This window comes from Macaca mulatta, chromosome 15, assembly GCF_049350105.2.
Source record: "Macaca mulatta isolate MMU2019108-1 chromosome 15, T2T-MMU8v2.0, whole genome shotgun sequence".
NCBI lineage: Eukaryota > Metazoa > Chordata > Mammalia > Primates > Cercopithecidae > Macaca > Macaca mulatta.
This window is the reverse complement of record NC_133420.1, coordinates 100,850,235-100,875,870: the sequence shown is the minus strand read 5'-3', so window position 1 is coordinate 100,875,870 and position 25,636 is coordinate 100,850,235. Positions and strand designations below refer to the sequence as shown.

The 25,636-nt window shown below is 39.6% G+C and overlaps 1 protein-coding gene across 1 annotated transcript in view; it reads right to left on the bottom strand.

Annotated features, from left to right (window-relative positions):
- Positions 1 to 25,636, bottom strand: part of CFAP95 (cilia and flagella associated protein 95) — an 84,981-nt gene that overhangs the window by 47,704 nt on the left and 11,641 nt on the right. Inside the window, 2 exon segments of the mRNA NM_001194002.3 lie at positions 847 to 965; positions 12,865 to 12,973. Of these exon segments, the coding sequence (NP_001180931.1) occupies positions 847 to 965; positions 12,865 to 12,973 (228 nt within the window).

The window sequence follows — 25,636 nt, the reverse complement described above, 5'->3', positions numbered from 1 at the left end:
TTGGATTTTTATGGTGATTACTTTTTAAAGAGTTTTCATGTTTGCAACTTTCATGAACTTTATAAAACAAAATGTCTCAACAAGTCAATGGAAATTTTAGCATTTTTGTCATTATTTTGACTGCCTTTTTCAACAATTACAGTATAAGACAAAGGCTATGTGTCATACACTTCCATGGGGAGGCACTGTGCCAGGATGCAGGATGACAGCTATGACGAAGAAAGAGCTTCTATCCTCAAAGAACTCTCTATTCCTGAGGAAATGCCTCCATATAAATAACTAGAATGCAAGTCCAACTGTCATGTAGGACATAAAATACTCAGAGGACAAAAATAGAAAAGCAATTAATTCTGATTAATGACAGCTTACCTAATTCTTACTGCATGTCAGGCAACACTTCTATGCACACTTCATACTTTATTTCATCTAAATTTCATAACAACCCTACGAAGTAGATGCTTTTGTAATTCTCATTTTACAGGTGAACAAGCTGGGTTATAAACACCAAAAAACTTTTACAGTACATTGTAGAGCTGGGGTTCAAACCCGGATAGTCAGAACCCTGGTCCAGAAAAAAAAAACAAAACAAAACAAAACACACATATAAAGAGGAAACAGCATTTTAGCTGGACCCAGAATAAGTAGAGAGCTGATTGGTAAAAAATTGAGGAAAAGAAACTCCCAGACAGAGAGAGATCGGCATGAGCAGAAAGCATGGAAGCTTGAGACAAATGTGCTTTATGTGTTCCTTTAGTGTGGAACTGGGGTCACTATACTTTTTTGCTACTTATACAAGTCCTTTCTGCATGTCCATATTCTATAAGTAAAGAAAAGTATTAAGAATACCTTTCGATAATCCCAGAGCTCACTGTTTCCTCATTCAATAAGGCCTTGCTCTTCATTTCAGCCCATTCTGTGTTTAAACACACTTGTGACAACTTTTCATGTGTTTCTGATACCCACCTCTGGAAACATAGAAGCCACATATAAGAAAAATGAATTCTCACTAAAAATGGTCAGTTACTAAAACATGTGTTCATTGAAGTACATTCTGATTTTAATTGTTGACTCTAGTTGACATTAAAAATAAGTGATAGCTCATAGCTGTCAACTGTTTCATCATAAATATGTAAAAATAGCAATTACTGTATGCTATTGGGAAATAAAAAGCAAATTGGTATTTCTACGAAACAGAAAGAACTGCATTCAATTAAATATACTAACTCTACCTACTTTCTATTTCCTTCTTTATCCTTCTCAGGGTTGGTATATTTTAAAAACCCTAAGAAGGAAAATGTTTGTAGCAATCCCTTTGTAAATTACAAGGACTTCAGATATCATCATCATCATCATCATTATTATTCATTCTCTATCATAGAGCATAATTCAATTAATTACTAAGCAATTATTGCTATGTGGAAAATCTGCCAACTGTAAGATGTACTCAAACCAATTGCAGAAACATCAAGGGTAGCATCTCAGGGATCTTAGGAACAAAATTGGATGTCAGGGATTCAATGTTTTCTCCATACAACACTCTAGAAGATCATGAAGCTGGAGGTTCAGAGCCAAGAACCAGAACTCATCACCAAGAAAATCCATTACTTTATCTGAAAGACTAGATTCCCCAAGATATTCATGAAGTCTCAGAACACATTACTACTACTAGATTTTCTGTTTCTTGTTTGTTTGTTTGTTTGTTTGCTTGTTTGTTTGTTTTTAAAGAGAGACCCCTCTTTAGAAAACCAGAGCCTTCAACTGCAAGAGTATCATGGCTATAGTCTGACGCTTTGGGTCCATTTTGCTTTAGTAAAAAGGCTTTGCTGTAACTGGGAGTCCAGCTTAGTCAAAATCATTTTGATTAAGTCTCTGGTGCTGGTTCCCTGGTCTACTCCATGGCTCTCTAGATCCTTGGCTTCTCAGAGCACTGCTCTCTAAGACCTCAACCTCCTGAATTACTATCCTCCCAGCCAAATTTCCCAGCTTTGATCCATATACCCTTAGCTCAACTACTCTTTTTCTTAGATGTTCAGGCTCCAAAGTCAATGGTAGATGACACTACATTGGGTCTTATTTATTTTAACAGCAAAAAAAAAAAATCTTTTGAGAAAAAATTAGTAGCCACCACTTTGTTTGAAGGGATAAGATAAACCAAAAAATTAAGCTTAGATTGCTTCTCAGCCTTTTGGCTAAGATCAAGTTTAAAAATTAAGCTTAGATATGCTCTGATGATTTTTAACAGTAAAATATTTCAGCAAATCAACCAACTCTTTGAAAATCATATGAAACAAAGATATTGCCAAACATAAAATAGAGGAGTAAAAGGAAACAGATAATCATAGCATTAGTGGAGCAGAATGAGTGCTTATTCTTTGCCAGACAATGTACTAAGCACTTTAAATGCATTATTTTAATACGTTCTCAAAGCAACCCTCTGAGTGTTATGTATTAATATCAGTCATGGTCTCAGAAGGGAAAAACAATCAAATTGGGAACTGAGGAGAACTTAATGAAGGATCTCTTTATAAACGTGTGGGAACCATTAAGCAAATCAACACTATTGAAGCACCCTGAGGATAGCAATAGTGGAGAACCTTGGGGGTGGAACAGTTACTGTAACTCAGAACAACCTAGAGCTATAAAGTGAGGGTCACCTGATAGTTGTATCTTTCAGAACAGAAACCCAGCCACTACCAAACCATGGTCCTACAGGGAGGAAATCACAGGAATAAGTGTCCAAGCTCCCTCTCCTCCCACCTCTGGTCACCTGCCAGTGCCTCCTACGGGCCCATCCCAGTGGAAAGCCAGAAGGCAAGGAGCTCATTGCAGCGAACCCTAGAGGTCAGTCTCCTTGGCACAAAGCAGGGTGAGAAGAGTGGAGAGCGGACCTGGAGGTGCAAATGAAGAACACTTTGTATAATTTATTTCTGTTTAAAAAAAGGGAAAACTAAGGCTGGAAGGGATTAAGTAATGCCCAGGCAAATCAGCCAAAAAGTAGAAGCTCCACAATTTAAGACTCATGCAGTCTGCCTCATTCATTCATCCATCTATCCACATCTATTAAGTGCCAGGCATCATACCAGGTTCTACGACTAGATTTGCAAACAAACACCAGAGGCTATACTAGCTATAGCATAGTAGGTTATAGTAAATCATGGGGATAATGGTAATAACAGCACATGGCCAGAAACCATTCTATATGTCTTCACATTAAATGCTTGTGACAACTCTACAATTCTCACTTTACACATAAGGAAATAAAGACATGAAAAGTTTGAGACTCTTGACTTAAGTTACAACCCTGTAAGTGGTAGAACCAAGAATTAAAGAGAAGCCATCCGACTCCAAAGACAACTCTTAACTTCCGTCTCCTGTATCAGTGGCAAATGTTATGTCCCAATATTAGACATTCCTTCTTCATCATCAATAGAATCCCCAAACTTTAGCTGGGTGCCTGGTGTTGCAGACCACATTTTTCAGATTATTTTACTCTTAGATACGATCGGTGACTAGTTCTGGACAATTGAGAATAAGTGGAAATAGTTGTTTCCTGGAAAGAACTTCCAGGAAAAGTCTTTCTGTTCTTTTCCTTCTTGCTGCCTGGAATGCGGACATAATGACTGGTTTCCAGCAGCCATCTTGAGTCCTACCCAAGGATGACAGAGCAGAAAACTGGAAGGAATTGGTCTCTGACAATACATAGAACTTTCATACCAGTCCTGCTATCCTCCAGACCCTTTACATGAAATAATACAACCCTATATGAACAGCCTCTGTTGATTTGCAGTGTCTGTTGCATGTAGGCAAACCTAATCCTACACCATCTCAATGTGAAAAAATCACTTTGGTGCAGAAATGTTCATAACCTGACATAAGGATGGTACTTCATAAAAGCACTTCCATATGTTTAAAAGTCTTTTGGGCTTTGTATATATGTATATCACAGACTGGAGATTGGCAATTTGGTATGTGAGATAGCTAAATTAGCACAGCACAAACTCGTAGGATAATCACTAAAATTTCCATTTAATTTACATAATAAAATCTAGCTTGAGACAAATGATAATATAGAAAATATCTAATGTATAGAGGAAGCTCATTTCATAATGTCATTCATATTCCCTGTTTTCCTGAGTATGAATTATTTTTAAATCCCAATTTCTATTCTTCTAGAATGAACTCTTCCCATATGTGCTGCACTTACGGGAAGAAAATTCAGTAGATACATAACCTGGGTGACTGGTACAGGGAATGAGGAGAACACTTATGACTTCTCCTCAGGTTATATATTTCAGGTTGACCAGACTGTTCCTCTGGCAAGATTCATTTTAGATAATCCCCAACTGACAATTCTTTCCTGGGTTCTTTACAGGCACCCAGAAAGTATATTCCTCTGACCCACAGTGAAGGAAGCTGTGTTGGTCCGTTTTCATGCTGCTGATAAAGACATACCCAAGACTGGGCAATTTACAAAAGAAAGAGGTTTAATGGATTTATAGCTCCACTAGGCTGGGGAGGCCTCACAATCATGGCAGAAGGCAATGAAGAGCAAGTCACATCTTACACGGATGGCAGCAGGCAAAGAGAGAGAGTGCACGCACTTGTGCAAGGGAACTCCAGTTTTTAAAACCATTAGATCTCATGAGACTTATGCACTATCACAAGAACAGTATGGGAAAGACCTGCCACCATGATTCAATTATCTCCCACTGGGTCCCTCCCACAACACGTGGGAATTATAGGAGCTACAAGATGAGATTTGGGTGGGGACACAGAGCCAAACCATATGAGAAGCTCAGGTACTTCTCACATCAAGCTTTTCCCTCTGATGCCACAGGCTGCTTCTGGAACCCTCCCGTCTGTAGCCTTTTGTCAAGCATGAGTGAGACCCCAGTGCATCAAGTTCCCTGGGTGGTATCATTGAGGCCCCACTCTCAGGGTAGAAATTAAAGGGATACACTTCCCACCCCTACCCCTTAGAAGATTAGAGGGGTTGGATTCACAGCATGTACTCTTTCTCCAGACAACTCCTCCAACTTCTAAATTCTTTTGACCAGATCTCTTCGATTTCAACCTTTTTTGTTTGTTTTTAAATCATCAAGGTGAATGAGACACCAAGAAGCTCAAAACTCAGTTACCGCCCAAATAATTTGCATGTTTGGCATGAGTGGGTTGGCATCTCACTTACTTAGAATAAAGGAGGAGTTGGCATCTATTATCTTAGATCTTCAGTCATAACTAAGGAACAATCTTATTTTAGTCTGTTAAGCAGCATTCCCCCTACCAACTGTAGCTTTTCTGCACCATTGCCAAAAAAAAAAAAAAAAAAAAAAATACAAAAGTTTGATTATCTTTTAAAATAATCACAAAGACCATACTTATTTCTCAGAAGTTTTGTCCTTGGAAATCCTCACTGTTTCACATCTAGGTTAACTCAGCAGTGCCATGTAGAGATTCTAAAGGATCCAAGAGAGGCCTCTGAAAATGTAACCACTATTATTTTGAACAACTGAGACTCATAAGGTGCAATCAGAAAAATAATTGTATTGTTTTCTACAACTACCTCTTCAAGAAAGCTTTTGTGAACTTATTCCTTCTTCTTCTTCTTTTTTTTAATTTTTATTTTTTAGAAATAGGGTCTCACTGTTATCCATGCTGAAGTGTAGTGGCACATTCATAGCTTACTGCAGCCTCAAACTCATGGGCTCAAGCAATCCTCCTGCCTCAGCCTCCCAAGTAGCTAGGATTACAAGCGTGCACCACCACACCTGGCTTAGGGGATGCTCATTTTCCTGTCTCTAGCAGAAATAAATTTATAACAAGTCTCATTTTTTCCTGATCACTCTGAGATAACAAAACCACTTCTTGTCACAAAATAGTCTTAATTAAATATTTAATATTAGTAAAATAAGCACAAAAGACTCTTCTAATTGTCTGGGCAAAAGGAAAAGCAGAGCAGGTGGAGAAATAATAAATTATCCAACGCAGCCTACCCCTCACACCCACTTCCCTCTGCCTGCTTACCAGCCTAGAGCAGGCTATAGCTGGAGGAAGAGAAAAGCTTTAACTCTAAATGAAATCCATCATTTTGATGAGATATTTTAATTATTGAAATGTGACCAATAGGCTTTTTATTATCTGAGATTGACCGTAAAACCTAAGGAAGCTGCATAGGATTTTGTCCAGGCATGAAGGAAGAACTGACTCCATAAAGCAGGGTAAATAGGCAGTGGAGGCAAAAAATATGGATGTGTGTGTCTCTGCATGTTTGTGCGCGCGGGTCTGTGTGTACGTACGTGCACATGATTGCCCAATTTAAGTCTCATTTGTTCAACATAACAGTTACACCTGCTTAAGCAGACTAATATACATGAAAAATTAAAGTCTAATTTCTGTAAGAGTTAAATTAGGGCATGATTACTGATGTAGAAAAGGAGCAGCAAATGCAAGTGATGGGATCAAAATGCTGGGTGGCCCGCTTTCATTCCCATCCCAAATGTCTGGAAATGACAGAGAAGATACTTGCTAGAATAAATAGACTCAGAGATGCAGCAGAAAACTGGGGAAGTACACTCAGTGGGCCAAAATTGATACAGAATTCCTAACACAGGAAAGCCAGATGTGATTGTGGTGATATTGGAAAAGCTGATCCAAAGTTGTTCCAGGAGAGAATGCTGAAACCTGTGACATCAACCGCAAGCTCCAAGATTATGGAGATGGGGAGCAAGAGGAGACCCTAGCTCAACAGCCTACTATCCCCAAACATCTTCCTTTCCTCTGCAGTGGCATTTAAAATTATTCCATTTATAAACATTTGATCCGTATACCCCTTTCAGGTGCTTAGATATGAATGCAAGAAGCATCTATAAGATTATAAGATTATACTGGTCAAAATACTATCCTACAATGTCAAAGAAAAAAATACTTGAACCAATTAAGTAAATAATTGAATTTCCCATATCTGGTATAATTATATCCTTTGTATCCCTTTTAGGAACATTAGTTTTCAAATTTGAAATTTTTATTCACTAAAACAGCTCATATTTAGGCTTATTTGGCTAGTCTTAATCTATTCATAAAACGAATGCTAATATACTTTTGTACTATTCATTTATTTGCCATTTTTAAATCCACACTGTCTGTGATGCTGTTAATATTAGCCTAATTTGCTCAACAGTGTTGTCCTGTTAGTTCCAAAAATGCCTTGGCATTGAGCCACTAGCTGTATAAGAAAAATCTGTTTAATGAATTGTTTATGTATTTCTTTGTTCATTTATGTCTGACAAATTCTCAGCTTCTATGACACAGCATCATATGTGCTCTGTACTTAATCCTTCTAAATTTATGGGATTCAACATGCACCCCTTTCTCAGAAGTGGTCTTTGTCCTCCCAGTGGCTCTCACTTTAGTATCAGCCTCACATGCTAGGAAGGTAACATAAGTGATTGTGATAGGGCCTTTGGTAGTGTTGTGAGGATCCTTGGGTGAGAGGCTTTACAAGTTGAAGCAACGATAGTAGACATACTCTTGATGATTTTAGTTTGCGTGGAATTCACCCTGGTAGAGATATGTAGCACCTGAATAAAGTCCAGGTAAAAGACCATAGTTTAGAATGCTATTACCCACTAAGCTTAGAATAAGACAATCAGGGCAAGCCCAGTGGCTTGAATTACTGTTCTCTTGTGAATCTATTTCCCCAATGGCCTTAGTTGGCCTCCTGAAACCTGAGGGACCATTGAAGTAGGAAATCAATTATCCCACCATTGAAACCTGAATGGTACGTTTCCAGATTCTGCCAAGAGATGGTTCCTTTAGGATTCAGCTCCAGAGCTTCAAAGGAAACCATACCCAAACCTCCTCCAACCCATTTCAGTTCAGGTGCACCTCACAGCATCCTGATGTTCTTAGCATCCATCATACCCTTTGCCACCATGGTTATGTGTTCCCATTTCCCCTAGGAACCTATGAGTTCCTTATATACAAGGACCAATTTTTGAATTATGTTTCCTACCCTAGCACTTAGCATTATGCGTGGCAAAGTAATGGGGCCTCAAAAAATGTTTGTTGAATGTAGAACTTCTTCCTTTTATCCTTTTCCCTTTCTCCCTCCTCCTCTTCCTTCCTACCTTCTTTCTTTGTTTCCTTCCTTCATCCCTTCCTCTCTCCCTTACTTCCTTTCTTGCTTCTTCCCTTTCTTCCATAAATACTTATTGAGCATCCACTATGTTCTAGGCACTGTTCTCGGAACTGGAGATAAAACAGGGAACAAAACAGATCAAAGTCCTCACTTTCATAGAGCTTGTATTCTAACAAGAGGTGACAAATGATTAACAACTAAATAAGTCTGAAATATGTCCAGCGATGTAAGTATCATGAAGAAAACTAAAGTAAGGAAAGGGGATAGGGAGATATGATAAGAATGGACTGCTCTTTTACATACAAAAGGGTAAAACTGGCTCACTGAACAAGTGGGACTTATAAGTAGGTACAATCAGAAAACAAATCTACTTTTCCTCCATCACTGCCCATCCGCAGTCATTTGGAGGGACTAGTTCTTTCTCACGCTCCTTGATTAAATATAAGACAGGTCCCAGGGTGTTTCTGGTTACTCTCAGATAATACAAAACTTCTCTGGCTACTTTTGTCCCAAGAGGATTTTCACTGAGGTAAGTAAAATGCCAGTCCCATATAATAGTCAAAAGTTCACACGTCATGGAAAGATTCTCATTCCTCCACCTTGGGGCTGCTTCGGCCTGGCCCACTATATTGGGAGCAGGGGGCACAGTTGGCTTCTTCTCAATTATCCCACTTGGACTTCTTCCCTATTCCCCACCTCCCTCTATCTCCTTGGGGACTGATGCCAAGGATGTGTGGAGATGAGGAAGACAGAGAGGTAAATGCAGGAATGGCAGAATGTAATCCTGCTTTGGTTTCCCCTGGGCATGTTTATCTTTGACCCTCTCTGGCACTGGTGAATGTTCAAAGATGACTTTCTTGGGATGTTCTGGTAGACTTTGGGATCACCTCTGGGAACACTGAATGGCATGTCCCATGAAAGAAGATGCCTCTGGCTAGACTTAAATGTCTTGCCTCGGCTCCTGGAAACCCAGCTAGGCCCCTCCATCTCTCCTTTTTTTCCTTCTACAAATATTTATTGGGCACCCACTATGAGGCGCTCTTTCACAGGCTCTGAAACGACGCCATGTCATTTTCTTCTTCCCCGTAGTCCACACTGGATCCACAAGAGGCACATCTGGGCCTGAGGATTCACACATCCTTGCTCCACCTCTAGGGGAGCTGGCTCCCTCTTTTCTGCTCTGCTTCCTCTGACCAGTCACCAGAGCCTTATGTCTAACTTCGTGAGGCACACAAGGGTCCTTGAGATGAGACTTAGAGCACACTTTTTCCAAAACTCTCTCTGTACTAACAAACTCCTCTTCAGGCTTCTTGCATTTCAATTATCTTGTATCCCTCATGTGAGTGGGAGCCAATTAGCACCATCTTCTTTGAGGATCTTGCTTAAGTGACCTAATTATTTACTTTGGCACATGAGGCTATTGTTCTGTTCTTAGACTTTTAGAGCCTTAGCCAAAATGTAGACAAAAGTAAGTCCCATTTTAAACTCTGCTACAAATAAATGATGCTCACATTAGCTCCTGCAGCAGCATTTAAGGACAAGGACACCTTCAATCAGCTAAATGAAAATGCGGTGGATGGACAAAGCAGCCATTCAGCAGCAATCTTACAAAAAAACCCAAAAATGTTAAGAAGGCATTCAGAAGGGGAAACAGATGGGAATAGGGCTAGCCAGCATGTGTGTGGACATAATTCAGGAAATAGGACAGAAGTTATGGCTAAGATGTAAGAAATCAAAGCCCCAACACATATGCAGTGAGATATACAATATCCAAGCCAGAGCAGAAATAATCAGGTCTATTTTCTACAAGGAAGGTGCAGTATAGTGGGGTAAAAAGGCCAGCACACTAGACGTGGAAAAGTTTGGTACTCCAAGAGGCAGTTTGGAAAAGTCTCTAACATCTTAGCGTTTAAAGCCAGAGAAGAACAATGGATTTTAATTTGTAATACACTTTCTAGTTGTTTGACTTTTCACCAGTGATTAAGCGTCACTTGTTCTCAGTCCCCTCATCTGTCCAATGTGGATCACGTATGAGACCTGCCTGAAGAGCTGTCCAGAGGATGAAATGAAACGTTTTTAATGGAACCATCTTGTTGAATTGATCCTATTGCATCAATAGGATGCAATCATAAAGGAATTTCATTTTAATCAGACTGCCCCTTCCCTCCCACAGCAAGTTATTTCCTTTTGTTTAATAAAAGTCTTAGGCAAGTCTCTTCTTGGCCACTGCTGTCCCTGCCCCAAGGGCAGTGTACTCCCTCTTTCTGCTGTGCCATATCAGGCATGACTTGTAACATTTAAGTTTTTAAGCATGTGCCTGGACCCCATGTCCTCTAAATTCCAGGACATACATATTAATCTCTCTGAGTGGTTCCTTTGAAACTCCTCTCAACTGGAGAAAGAGGGGCACAGGACCCACAACTACATGAATCCTTTTTTAATTCTTCAGTCCCTTGTCTTCAAGGACATAACTACTCATATTGGTTTAATCTAATTTAGTCTCTTAGTAGGTCCTGCCTAGATGGCCTGGATTCTTGCTTTAAGGCATGTGGTTCCTGCCAACTATCAAGAGTGTCTTTAGGCCCTTATCAAAACTGTGTGACAACAGGAAGATGGACTTGCCCATCCTCTTGCTACATCCAGCCTCATACCTGGCATGTGAAGGTGTGGGGGCTCAGTGCCAGTATCCCCTCCTTCTCTTTACTCTTGGGACCTTGGGTGAGTCATTTAAGATCTGCAAGTCTAGGTTTAGAACTAGAATAATAATATATTTCTTGACAGCTTTATAGCTTTGTTGTGAAGAATGAAAAACAAGATTGATGAGCCAATGCTTTACACACAGGAAGTCGATAGGGAAAAATGTAAATTGCTATTAAGATAGAGAATAGCAGTTCCATCAGAAATAGTGATTCCTCAGTCTATTTTCTTTCTATTGAATACACATTCCAGATCTGGCAGGTGAAGGACAGGGTTTCAATGGCCATCAACAAAAAGACATACAGACAGTAAATACTACTATTTATTTACACATTCTCATTAAACCTGAGGCTTGACCACTGTAATGCATGTAATATTGGGGAAGGAACGTTTGTGGCTCCTATACCTCATACCCCACTTCATCTCACATCCTTTGTGATATGAGGTATAGGAATACCCAGAGACCAAGAGCATTTTTACATAGGAATCAAAAATGAATGTTTTTAAGGACCAAAAGTTCTTTAAAAACATTTTTTATATAGGAATCAAAAATAAGTGTTTTTTAAGGACCAAAGTCTCTAAGTGCATGCCAAGCAATGCCTGTCTTGCCCAACTTACTCTTGTCCTGACCACAGCCCCATGCTGAAGAAAGCAAGGTGAAGCTGGGTTTGTGGGGGAATGGAGCAAGGTGGATGCTGACTGAGTTGGGCATCACACTGCAGAGCTCCATCCACATGCTGGCTGATGACCCATGAGGCAGCCTGATGCAAAGGGAAGAGGGTTGGGTGGAAACTGAGGAAATCATCAGATTTCCCTGAGATCTGGGCTATGGAGCAAGAGGTAAACCTGAGCAGAGAGAAATGGAGATGCCAAAGAGACTCTGTGTGTGCATGTGACACAGAGAGGTTGGGGTGGCGATGGGGATGCCTTGCTTTAGAGCTGTGTTAGTTCCTGCAAGTTTGCTCATTCCATATCCAGGCAGCTGTCACTTTACAATAAATCCCCATTCTCCAGGTGATCCTTATTACTCTCTGTCCACTGCAACTATAAGAGGAAAGGAGGAAATGGCGCTGCCATGCTAAGCTAATTTGTCCTCATTACCTTGTAGAATGGAGAATCTTCTAGAACAATTTTCCAATGCAGAATTATGCATCTTTTTACACTTGCCTCATTTTAAATGCTGGTCTAAAACTAGTCCAGCTTTGGGGGGCAGAATGTGACACAAACCCAATCTTTTCATCACTTGTACAACCACCCTCATCAAATCACCAGCTCTTCATGCCCAAGGCCATCCTCTAAGGCTAAATTGTCTTCAGCTAGCCCCAAAGTTCCTGACATTGTAGGACCCAATTTGCGGGTCTCCTAGGAGTTGAGCTCTTGCCTTATGCTGACTGGACAGACACCTATGTAGCCAAGTAGTAACCTGCTCACCTCAATTCAAACAGGAATTACTTATGCCATAAATATTCTGCTTGTAACTAGATTGCACAAACATTATGAGACTGTTAATAGCACGTTTTAGTTACTCACAACTCCACCAGCTTAAGGTAAATACAAAAGACTTGAAACCAAAGACCTAGGTATAAACTCTCCCTCTTCCACTCCCTAGCTGTGTGACTTTGAGTAAGTCGCTTAGTCTTTAGCAGGCTCTTTCCTCTCCTCTGTGAATTAGAGATGGTAATACCCACTTCGCAGGGTTATTATGGAGGTGAAAGGAAACATCTAACAGGATATTGTCACTGTAGTGACAACAGCATTATAGCAACAGGAACAATTTCCTAGGCACTTTTATGTGCCAGGCACCGTGCCACGTACTCAACTTGCTCCATCTCATTTAATTCACCCAATCACTTTATAAGATAGGCACATTTTACAGGTAATGTAGCTTCAGCACACAGTGACTAAGTCATCTAAGTAACTAGCACTGTTAACGAGGGATGGTGCTGCACAAAACACTCCTCCTTTAACTTTTTCATGTTTCACTATGACAAAGATTTCCGACTTAAAACAAAGTAATAGCAATTACTTACTGGGGATTCATCGGTTCCAAGTCGCCGATATGTTGAATGACACAGCTTTTTAACTTTCTCAGGACCCTCTATATCATAATCTTTGGGAAAAGCTTCTCTGTCACGGTGCCTTAAGAAAAAATTAGGAGTACATTAAGAGATGAAGTTTATTTATTCTATATTGCATTCAGATTTTTAAAAACTATCCAATGAAAATTTTCTATATTTGCAGCATTATTTTAACTATAAATTTATTAGATTTGTGACATATAAAGTATTTTCCATCTCTTTTCAAGTAATGCTGAGGCTAATTCCTAAAAGCAACCTAGCATAAGTAATAAAACTAATAATATCACCCAAACAATACTTCTCGAACATAGTAATAGTAATTACTCAGTGATTCCAATGAACTGAATCTTATTTAATAATGTAGATTAGTTTACCAACAGTAAATTCTAAAATAAGACATGGTAATATCTTGGAAAGGCAACCTTCCACTTTAGAAATTCTTTCTACCATGAATTTTAATTACAATTTTTTTCAAAATAAGACAGCAAAGTATTTGCCCATATTGATTTATAACCCGTGCTTCCTGCTTCTAAAGAGGCAATAAAGGAAGCTGATAAACATGAGGTAGAAGAAAACAGTTCTTAAAAATGTAGATGGAAGAAGGAAAAAATATACCAAACATCTTGATTAAAAGAGTGATTAAAAATAATAAGAGACAGGGCACAGTAACACATGCCTGTAATCTCAGCACTTTGGGAGGCAGGCAGATCTCTTGAGCCTAGAAGTTCAAGACCAGCCTGGGAAACATGGCAAGACCCCATCTCTACAAAAAAATACAACAATCAGCTGGGCTTGGTGGCATGTGCCTGTAGTCCCAGCTACTTGGGAGGCTGGGCTAGAAGGATCACCTCAGGGAGGTCAAGGCTGCACTGAGCCATGATTGTGCCACTGCACTCCAGCCTGGGCAAAGAATAAGACCCTGTCTCAAAAAAGAAAAAGAAGAAGAAGAAAGAAGGAAGACGGAAGAAGAAGGTGGAGGAGTATGAGAAGAAGGAGAAGGAGGGGGAGGGGGAGGGGAGAGGAAGGGGGAGGGGAGGGGAAGTAGTGGGGAAGAAGGAAGAAGGGGATTTGGGGCTAGAGAAGGAAAAAGCAGAAGTGGCTGGCAACTGAATAAGCTATTTTTAATAGAACTTTCTTGAGTGAAATACAGGAAGCTAAGACTAAGCACCCCTCAGAAAGTACCTTGCTTTAAGGGATACAGGGCTAGAATTCTTTAGAGGACACTCAAGTACCCAATAATTCAATCATTCAGCTATTTGTTTATTCCGCAAATGTTTTAAAATTCCTACTATATGCCAGGCACTTTGGTAGGTGTGGGGGATGCAGTGGGGAGTGAGTCTGATGGAGCCCCTGCCTTCAGTTGCTTGCAGTCTAGATAGAGAGACACAAAAATAAGAAAAATCTACAACATGGTAAGTGTGGGTAAAAACCTAGGGAAACAGAATCACTTCCCTTAACCTAGATTGGGCACCCAATCCAAAGGGCATCCAAGTCATGAGGCCCTTTAGGACCTGACCCCCTTCCCCATTCCCACTGGACTGGGACTCAGCCCCTGCACTACATTCCCATTAACACCCCTGCCTCCCCACCTCTGAGCATGATAGCAGAGCTCTGTAGTAGAACCCAGCAGCAAGGGAGCCCAGGGTGGGGTGGCAGGCAAAACACCACACCTGAACGCTCTTCTCTCCTCACATCTGAGCATCAAAGTGCAAAACACTAAATGCTTTTTGGTAACCTACCAGCATTTTATGAGAGCCTAACAGGAAGCTTTCACTTAAGTCGTCAGGGGGGATATTGGACAACACAGGCTCAACCAGGTCCTAGCTGTTTGGCCTTGGGCAAGTCACTTAACCTTTCTGTGCTTCCATTTTCACATATATAACATGAGGACAGAAATAATAACAATACCTTTTAAGATCTTGATATGAATTAACATTTTTTTAAAAAGCAGAAAACTCTTCATATGCTGTAAAGCATCACAAACATCTATGTATAGTGAATACTAATTGGGCTTCAAAATCTGGTATACACTGGAACTTAGTTTTACCATAATTGAACTTAATTTTTCTTCCAAGCTCTCATTTTACCAAGTGGAAAAACCCGCATATTGGCCAATCCTGGATTTCTTCCAGCTCTGAGGGGTTTGTCTGGTGCCACAATGCCAAGAATCCATCTTTGTTGCCATCCTTTCTCCTTGCTTACATCTGCAGAAATACTCTCCTTCCCCTGTGGTCTTCTCTTACAGATCCATGCAGGTCTCCATCCTCCTGGCCTTGCCACACAGCCTTGTAGGTAGACTGGTGCTCTGCTGTAAGGGTGCCACTCTCTAGCCCACCAGACATCTTCCAGTGTCTCTCTCCACCTGGGTTCCTGGAAACCCAGGCACCATCCCTGGGTTACGTGCCTGACCCACCAAACAGATAGTGTTTCACCTCTCCAGCACTCTGGGCTTGGGGACACATGGGAGCCCCAATCTTCAACAGTTCTGAAAACATTACCCTGGGAATAGGGGGTGATGGGGAGAGGCAATGACAGGTCCTGATATGGTTTGGCTGTGTCCCCACACAAATCTCATCTTGAATTGTAGCACCCATAATTTCCACGTGTCATGGGAGACACCCTGTGGGAGGTAATTGAATCATGAGGGCGGGTCTTTCCCATGCTGTTCTCATGATAGTGAACAAGTCTGACAAGATCTGATGGTTTTATAAAGGAGAGTTTCCCTACACAAGCTCTCTCTTGCCTGCTGCCATGTAAGACATGACTTTGCTCATCATTTGCCTTCCACCATGATTGTGAGGCCTCCCCAGTCATGTTGAACTATGAGTCAATTAAACCTCTTTCCTTTCTAAATTACCCAGTCTAGTGTATGTCTTTATTAGCATCATGAGAACAGACTATTACAGGTCCCATCTGGCTCCAGGATTTCCAAAATCTTAACTCAAATTCAGGATCCCAGACAAATTCAAACATTCTCAGCTTTTTCTCTGGCCTTCTCCTTTGTGTGTCCATGAATTCTTCATTTGCTGTGGAACAGGGTGGCTTGGCTCTTCATGCTCCCAAATCTATCAGGCTTATGCTGAGACCCAAGTTTTTGAAATCCAAATCCAATAATTTGGCTCTTTCGTTACCTGCTGGGCCATTCTTCCCTGAGGCAATAAAACCGGAGTACGTCCCTACAGCAGCACACAAATGAAGGGGAAATATACCAGTAATATTTCAGCGTATTTGCCCCACGGCCCACCTCTTTATTAGACACGGAAGAAGGCACAGAACCCATACTAGTAGAGGCCTACAAAATAACTACTTTTAAATCAGAAATATATATATACCTGTCTTCACAGCTTGGATTATACCTGTCTTCACACCATCAGTCAAACTGTCATTTTAAACTTTTTTTTTAATGGAAGAATGGGCCTAAGAAAGCAAAGATATTTATGGTCTGTGAAAGTCAGTATGTGGCCCTAATGATCCTACCATATACTTTAGCTTTCATGATAACTAAATTCTTACAAAAGATGCAGATATGTTCTTTTTTCATATAGCAACCTTAGATAGCAGCCAAAAGCCTAACATTAAAACCATGAATCTATAATAAGGGTGTTTCTTTGGGGGACTGAGCTAATGTAACTGGCATTTCCTCGTGCCTGCTGGCTGCCCACGGATGCTATGCCCACAGCCTGTGGGGCTCTGAGAGATTCACAGCCCAAAATCTGCCCCTACTCCCAAGAGGCTGCCAGCCTAGCAGAGAGAAATATACATGTTTAAAAATTATAAAATGTATAAAATACACTGTATGAAACATAGTAAAATATATAGACCCAAATAAAATATAAGATATGCCTTTACTATATACTCTCTCTATAATACATATTTACCATATATAAAATGATTAAGGCTTTCTAAAGGAAACAGGAGACTGAATTAATTCTCTGACTTTATTACGTTAGGGGAACAGTGGCCTGTGCCTTGGATTTCCTGAGATGAACTGAGAATCATAAGCTGAGGAACTAAATGAATCAACAGATTGAGAGTCTCAAATGAAAGGTGACATATAAGTGTAAAATATTATTAAGTGTAATGATAATATCTACAATAGGCTTTAGTTGGGTATTTTTAAGCACTTCGTCAAAACCAAGCCTTATAACCTTTCTGTGATTAAAATATAATATATACATACATAAAAATAATCACGGTGCAATAATATATATTTCTTCTAGCTTCATTCTTCTTGCTACCTGCATTTGTTTAGTCATCAAATGACTTGCCATGATTTTTTATTTGTTGCAATGAAAAATTCTGCATGAGAAAAATAAATAAATGTACTAAAATAGAATTTAGAATGCCTCTAGAGTAGTAACTTTCAAACTCTTCAACTACAGTCCCCAGTAAGAAAAATGATGCATCTTTTTTTTTTTTTTATATGAAGTTTTGCTTTCATTGCCCAGGCTGGAGTGCAATGGTATGATGTCAGCTCACTACAACCTCTGTCTCCCGGGTTCAAGTGATTCTCCTGCCTCAGCCCTCTGAGTAGCTGGGATTACAGGCAAGTACCACCATGCCCAGCTAATCTTCTGTATTTTTAGTAGAGACAGGGTTTCACCATGTTGGCCAGGCTGGTCTCGAACTCCAGGCCTCATGTGATTCACCCACCTTGGCCTCCGAAAGTGCTGGGATTACAGGCATGAGCCACTGCATATGGCCAAAAAAATGATATATCTTAATCCAGAATACATACATGCATTTCCATGCATAAAATTGAAATCAAAATTTGTCCAGACATGGTGGCTCATGCCTGTAATCCCAGCACTTCGGGAGGCCAAGGCAGGTGGATCACTTGAGGTCAGGAGTTCAGACCAGCCTGGCCAACACAGTGAAACCCCATCTCTAGCAAAAATACAGAAAATTAGCTGGGCACGATGGTGCATGCCTGTAATCCCAGCTACTCGGAGGGCTGAGGCATGAGAATCACTTGAACCCAGGAAGCAGAGGTTGCAGTGAGCTAAGATCGCGCCACTACACTGTAGCCTGGGTGACAAAGTGAGACTCTGTCTAAAAAAAAAAAAAAGGAGAAAAAAAATTGAAGCCAAAATCTGACAGTCTTTACCATCATAGGAATTTGGATACTTTTTATTCCTTATATTTTATTTTTTTTAATGTCATTATTAATCCACTGAATTCAGTTCACAATGCATTAACGGGTCATGAAAGATATTGCTCTAGACCAGTGGTTTTCAATCTGGTTGGAGAAGGGGATCAATCTGTGGCCTCCACTCCCACCCCAGAGACAATGCAGACATTTGGCAATGCCTGGAGACATTGATGGGTATTACTTCTAAGGAGGAGAGCACTACCAGTGTCTAGCGGGTAAAGGACAGCAATGCTGCTAAACATGCCACAATGCACAGGACAGCCCCCATCCACAGAGAAGTATCTTGCTCAAAATGTCCATAGTACCAAGGTTGAGAACCCCCTAGAGAACAGCTGCACCCCAGACTCTCAGTGGTTCCCAAACCTAAGTGCTTCATGGAGCAGCCAAACTTTCCCCCAAAAAGGATGGGGCCAACATAAGGCTGCCAACTTTTTGTTTTGACAAGAACATTCAAAATAAAATAATCATCTATCACCTTTCATAAGAAGGCCCGTAACATCAACAATCAGTAAAAACAACCTCACAGTCCTTCAAACCGAATAGATTCAGCTATCTGAAAATCTTGCTACATTGAGTTGCAGGACTGAACAAACTGGAGTCCAGAGCTACAGGTCAGGAAGGTCCCGCAGCTCCTAGAGGCTGCCCCAGGCCAGAGGGCCCAGCTCCCCATCAGCAGAGGAGAGGGTGGGGTTTGGTCATAGGATTATTCTTACAGGAAAGGAAACAGGCTACACTTTAGGTTTCTGTGGTTGTATGTTTATGTGGGGCAAGGGAAGTGGGAGGTTGCAAAGAAACCAGCATCTTTGTCACTGCCTCACCTTTCACATTGTTTTATAATTATCCATTCACGTATCAGCCTTCTCATTTGACAGAAAGCTTCTTAGACACAGGAATTATTTTTTATTCATCTTTGTGATCTTGGTGTGACACATTGTAAATGCTCATTAAATCTTAAATGATTGACTGATTGATTGATTAAATGAATGTTCTTACATTTTGTTACTGTCACCTTAATATAAATGCGGAAAGCAAAGACTTTCAAACGTGTCCATAAAAATGAAGAGCATCCTGGCTCAGTCTGCAAAAGCACATGTAAAGAGGGAGTAATTATGCATATAGAGATGCTAGTCCTTTGCAATGCTAACTTGTCTCCAGAGGAATTATAAAACTACTTGCTGAATGAGAAAACTTTCAACATACATATGCATAACACTGATTGCAAAGGGGTTTGAATCTGAGCAATAACTGACATGAGAACAATGAAAATCTGAGCTGAATTCTAGCTTCTGGTAACTTGACAAGAGACGCACTTTTCTTTGCAGATTTCAAAGATGTTTAAAATGTTTAGTTAAGACTCCAGATGGCAGAATATATTAATTTTAAATTTTAGAATTATTAATGTAGTTCACAACCATGCCGTCAGCTATTGTATTTTCTGATGTAAATCTAGCCCAAATGAGAAGCGAAAGATACCTTTTCTGTTAGATTTTTATAATCATCTGCTATCTAGAACTTTAAAAGAAAATTACCATTGAGAGTCAGCTATATTCCCTAACACATTAGAAACATAAAACTGATAGAATCAAAGACTGCAACAAGACATTTGACAATCCTCTTTGAAGATTTCATGGGCAAATGATTTACATGCCAAGGCAGTGTTAGTCGGTGGCATAGCCCTCAAACTGACAAATGAAGACTTCCAGATGTATTTGCAGAATCATAAAGAAAATCTTATGTTCTTAGGAAAAATTGTGACATTTCAGACTTATAAAGAAAGACTTTGTTTTTCTTTGTGTCTCGTGCTGTATGTGATCTGTGCATCTATAACCATGAAACCACAGAATTTGAAACTTAACTGCACTCAAAAGGAAACCATCTGATGGAGGCAGTTAAGTGAAGTCATCTTCTTCACTCAGCATATATTGAGTGGCATGTAAATAAGACCTATCATTATTATAAATTTTCTTCATAGAAAATCTTCAAAACAGGAGGCCCTATGGAGAATATTGGAAGGAAACAAAAGGAATACAACAGTTGAAGGCTTTGTCTGGCATAACAGTTTAAATGTTAAATAAATGTGGTCAGTCTGATTAACTGCCAAACACATGACTTTGAAAACAGCTGAAGGGACATGTATAAAATAGGGCAACACTACAATTGATAATCCCACCTGGGATACTTTTAGAGGGAAATAAGATGCTAAGTACACCAGGAGTGGTGAAAAAACGGACTATCATGGTGAAACGAGGGCAAGTACGTTCTGTCACCCTATGTTTAGACAACTGGATCTCAATTATCTTCAAATCCTAGGACACTTCTGAGTTTCCTTGATCCTCTCCTCCAGAAACAACTTGGAATAACTGGCTGAAGACACTGGGTGGTGGAAAAGTAGGGCTAAAGGGGGAGTTTTTAAGGGGCACTGTACATTAGTAATTACTGTAGTCTGAAAACACCTTGCAGATTTCCAGCATGGAGTGACATGGATATCAGCCTGCCTCCCTCCAAAACAAAAAGCAAAGAAACACTCAATTACCTGTGTAAGCTCCTATTCCAATAGTCTTAATCTACTGGCTTAAATAATTTGAATTAATTATTCCAGAATAACATTAAAAGATTACATTATGTCACCTTAAAATCTATTTTAAATCACACTTAGTGATTCCATGAGCTGTGCATATTGCGTAGATAATACAAAGTCTTTTGGTTTCAGGACAATCTGTTTCATTTACTTTAGAAAACAAATAAGTTTTTCTGCAGGAATAAAATCTAGAATTCAAACAGACTTCCATAATGAACATAACTACAGAAATACACATTTTTCCCTTTCCTCCTAGAATTCATTCAAAAACAGCAAAGGAAGTAAAACAATTAAAAGCAAATAAATGTTTAGCAAAATCACAAGTTATCATCCCCAGATTATAATATGTACAAGGGCCATTAAAAGCAGCCAGAGTCCAGCTGAGGCCAAGTAGAAGAAGTGCTGAGAAGAGATCAACAAGATTGCACAGAGGTGGGCCTCTTGGAGTGCAAACCAAGTTACATTTCCCATGGCTGCACAGATAAACTCTTCCTCCGGAAGCAATGGAAAATGTTAGATTAAATATTATTATATTTTGACCAGGTGCAGTAGCTCACACCTGTAATCCCAGCACTTTGGGAGACAGAGGCAGGTAGATTGCTTCAGGCCAGGAGTTTGAGACCAGCCTGGCCAACATGGCAAAAACCCGTCTCTACTAAAATACAGAAAGTTAGCCAGGCTAGTGGTGCACGCCTGTAAATCCCAGCTACTAGGGAGGCTTGAATCCAGAAAGCAGAGGTTGCAGTGAACTGAGATTGCACCACTGCACTCCAGCCTGGGCAATGAAGTGAGACTCAGTCTCACAAATATATATGTGTGTGTATGTGTGTATGTGTGTGTGTGTGTATGTGTGTGTGTGTGTGTGTGTAGAGAGAGAGAAAGAGCAGCATGTAAATAAGAGTATTACATACTTTTAATGTGTTTGACATTAATGGAGAATTTTCAGACCAATTTTTTGGGTGAAAGCTAGAACCAGAGGAGTAATTAGAACTTCAAAACACCAAACCCACTCCCTTAGGGTGTTTACCAATGTTATATAAGGGTAATGGCTTTAGGTCCAGAGGTTCAACAATGTTAGGGCTACAGGGAGCTCCAGAGCCCATCCTAGGAAGGGAGTTTTACAAGAAGGTCTTCTAGATGTGATAGACATTGTGCTCACCAATATATTTTATCCTTCTTTCCTGGGAATGCAGGAGGTGAAAATTCCCAGCATTTGCAGTTAGTAAGGCCATTTGACTAGTTCTGGCCAATAAAATGAATATACACAGAAATGATATGTGTCATTTCTGGGCTACGACAGTGGAAGCTCTTCTACAATATTCAACTCTTTCTTTCCCTGAAATGACTTTCTGAAATGTCATTTCTTTCTGAAATGACATTTCAGATGATAGAGCTTCAATCAAGCTGATTCTCGGAGTGTCTATGTGGAAGAGTGCCCACCTTCCACCAAAAACCTACAGCAGACATTGTATGAACAGAAAATCAACCTTCATGTAATACTCACTGGAATCTGGGCTGGAGGGTGGGGGGATGCTGTTTGTTATCATAGATTAAGCTTAGCCTAATCTCACATAGAAATTAGTATCAAAAGTGGGCTATGGGTGCCGCTATCACAAAAATAAAAATATATATATGGCATTGGCTAAAAGCCAGGCAGAATAAAATAGGAAACTGGAAAGGCCAAACTTTATAGCTAGAGAAAGTGAGAAGTCAAATCATATACCTCCTGAGATTGAAAAAAAAACTGGAAACCTGTTAGTTTTGTGTGTGAATTGCTATTGGTTGTGTTTTCCAGGTATCTACAAAAGAGAATGAGATGAATTCAGGAAATAATTGACTGGGCTTCAAGAAGAAATTAAACAGAAATGAGAGATTCCAAAAATCTGGGGCCTTGAAATATTAAAAGAGCCAACAACTTTTAGATCCCAAACAGTAAGAGAGAAAACTGACAAAGACTCTTTTGAGACAAAGGTCCACTAAGGCTCTGCTTTGCAGCAAAGTTCATCCTATTGTTAGGCCCTCCCAGTAAATTCAGATACATTAGAGCTGTCAAAAGATAAAATTACAACAAGTTTAAAGAATGACTTGGCTTTTATTCATGATTCTAGCATCTGGCAACACCTCATTCTGGAAAACAGAATGAGTTGAGCAGAGGAGGTTGGCTTTATAGATAGAAAAGGGCTGAAGAAAGCAGAAACAGAGAACAAAAAATGGATTGGCTGCTTCAAAATTCCTTTCCTGATAAGGTTAAAACAAAGGGGACTTCCTTACTAGGCTGACTAAGGTAGACTGCAGACTCCTGGTTTTTTCGAAAACTGGTCTGTTTCAAAATTCACTTTGATTATGTGGCACTTAGCACAAGTGACTCCATTCCGGCTTGGTCTGGTCTACGGGGGCCTAGTGCAGGAAGCTGGTTCAAAACAATGGCCTCCTATAAACTTTGTTTAACAGAGCAAATATCTAATTAAGGAAATGGCCAAACAGAAAATTCCAAGGTGTCTGATTTCTGTGACTACATCAGTTTCAAAGTGAAATTCAAGGTGTTCTAAAGAGAAAAGGTAAAGAAATACAGCAAGTCTGAGAACTCTATCTAGTTTATATAGAAAGAGTTGAGGGTGAGATTACTAGCATTTGGAACAAACTGAATTCAAATAAATAAAAAAGTACTGTTTTTGAGAATTGTACTTCCAAATAAGCCAGGAGTCTACATTTGTAAATCCTTTGACTGTTCAATATTTAAAATATCCTTTGGTTCCCCAACATCTGGAAACAGAAAATGAACCAATTGAGTTGAACACAGGAGATGCAGGTAGTCCAATATCCACTGCAGGCATAGAATAATGGAAAAGCAAAGATCACACCAGGGCGGAGCCAAGACCACAGAGAACAACGGGAAAGAGAAACTGCTCCCTGAGAGCTGAATCAGGGTCTCATCAAAGAGTATTCCTGACACCAGGGTAGAGCTTTCTAACAAGTCTGCTTGCCGCAGACAAATGACAACTCTGTCACTGCCATCCTTCTTCTTTCTGAGTAGGTGTCCCTATTATACTCATCCTGTCTCTGTCCCAGCACTGCACAGTTGACCCTTGAACAACATAGTTTGAACTATGCAGGTCCACTTACACATAGGTTTTTTCAGTGAAAGTTACACTGGGTGTGACTGCTTCTCCTGCCTCTCCTTCCACTTCCTCCACCTCTTCCTTGCTGCCTCATCTGCCACCTGAGACAAGAGACCAACTCCTCCTCTTTCTCCTCCTCCTCAGCCTACACAACCTAGTCAATGTGATGACTTTATAATGATCCATTTCCACTAAATGCATAAATATATTTTCTCTTCCTTATGACTTTTTAGTAATGTTTTATTTTCTCTAGCTTATTTTATTGTGAGAATACAGTATATAATACCTATAACATACAAAATATGTGTTAATTGACTGTTTATGCTGCCAGTAAGGATTCCGGTCAACAGTAGGCTATTAGTAGTTAAGTTTTGTGGGAGTCGAAAGTTATATGCAGATTTTCAACTGCACATCTGGCCAGCACTCCGACCCCCGTGTTGTTCAAGAGCTAACTGTATATTGGGTATATCAAGTGGGGAGGACAAAAATCTGGATTTTTTTCCCCACAGGTTTTTGAACCAAGAAGGACCACAGTTAGTCTTGGTAGAGAAACTATGGTGTAACATGAGCAGATCCTGGATTTTGACCTACGACTAGATGGAATTTGGGTCATTTTTCTTGGGTAAACATTTGGGTAAAGGGGTGAACATAGACTGCGTGTGGAAAGAAGAGTGAAAGCAATACTTATGACTTGCCTACAGAATACAACTTCCAGTGCACATGGGACTTTTAAAAAATAAAGATAAAATATTTCAATATATTCAAAAAACATAAATCATAGCTCCTGACCACCATGCAATAAAACTAGAAATTAACAACATTTTAAAAAATATCCTTCTTTGATCTGGAAATTTTTAAACACTTAATCAAACAACTCTTGAGTCAAAAGATCAATGCAAATTAAATTGCTTAATTTCTCAAAAGTGCAGACAAATTAAAACACCACTTATAAGAATCCATAGGATATAGCTAAAGCAGTACCCAGGGAAAAATCCAAAGCTTTAAGTATTTAGATCACTAAACATGAAAGAAGGAAAGCAAATAAATGAAACATCTAATGCAAAAGCATAATAAAAGAACAAGCAAAACAAAAGAAGTAAGAAGAGCAGAATAATTCAAGATAAAAGCACAATTAAGTGAGTTAGAAAACAGAAGAGAGGCCAAGAAAAAAATCAGTAAGTAAACAAAATAGACAAGCTCCTAACAAACCAAGAAAACAAAATAGAGGGATATAATATCCATACAATGACACATTATTAAGAAATAAAAAGAAATGAAGTATTGATAAAAACTACAACACAGATGAACCTTGAAAACATTATGTAGGTCACCAAGGACCATATGTTGTATAATTCCATTTATGTGAAATGCCCAGAATAGGCAAATCCATAGAGGCAGAAAATCAATTATTGGTTGCTTGTGGCTCGAGGGCTGAGGGCTAGAAGAGGTTTGGGGTGAGGGATAAAGGGAGTAGGATTTATTTTGGCGGGGTGTAACAAAATGTTCTAAAATTGATTGTGGTGATGGATGCACAACTTGGTGAATACTAAAAGCCAATGAATTAAATACACTTTAAAAGGGTGATTTGTATGGCATGTGAATTCCATCTTAATAAAATTGTTAAAAATAGGATATAACCATCAAAATAGAAGAAAAACACCTTAATCATTAAAGATTACTTTCCATAACTCTATGCAAATATACATGGAAAGCTAGATGACTTACATGACTTTCTAAGAAAAACTATTTCCTAACACTGCTCTCAGTAGAAGCAAGAAGTCGAAATAGACTATTTCCAAAGAAGAAATAGAGACAATTATCACAGAGCTGAGAGTTATTCCCCAAAACAGTACTAGTAGGGAAAAAAATTGGTAT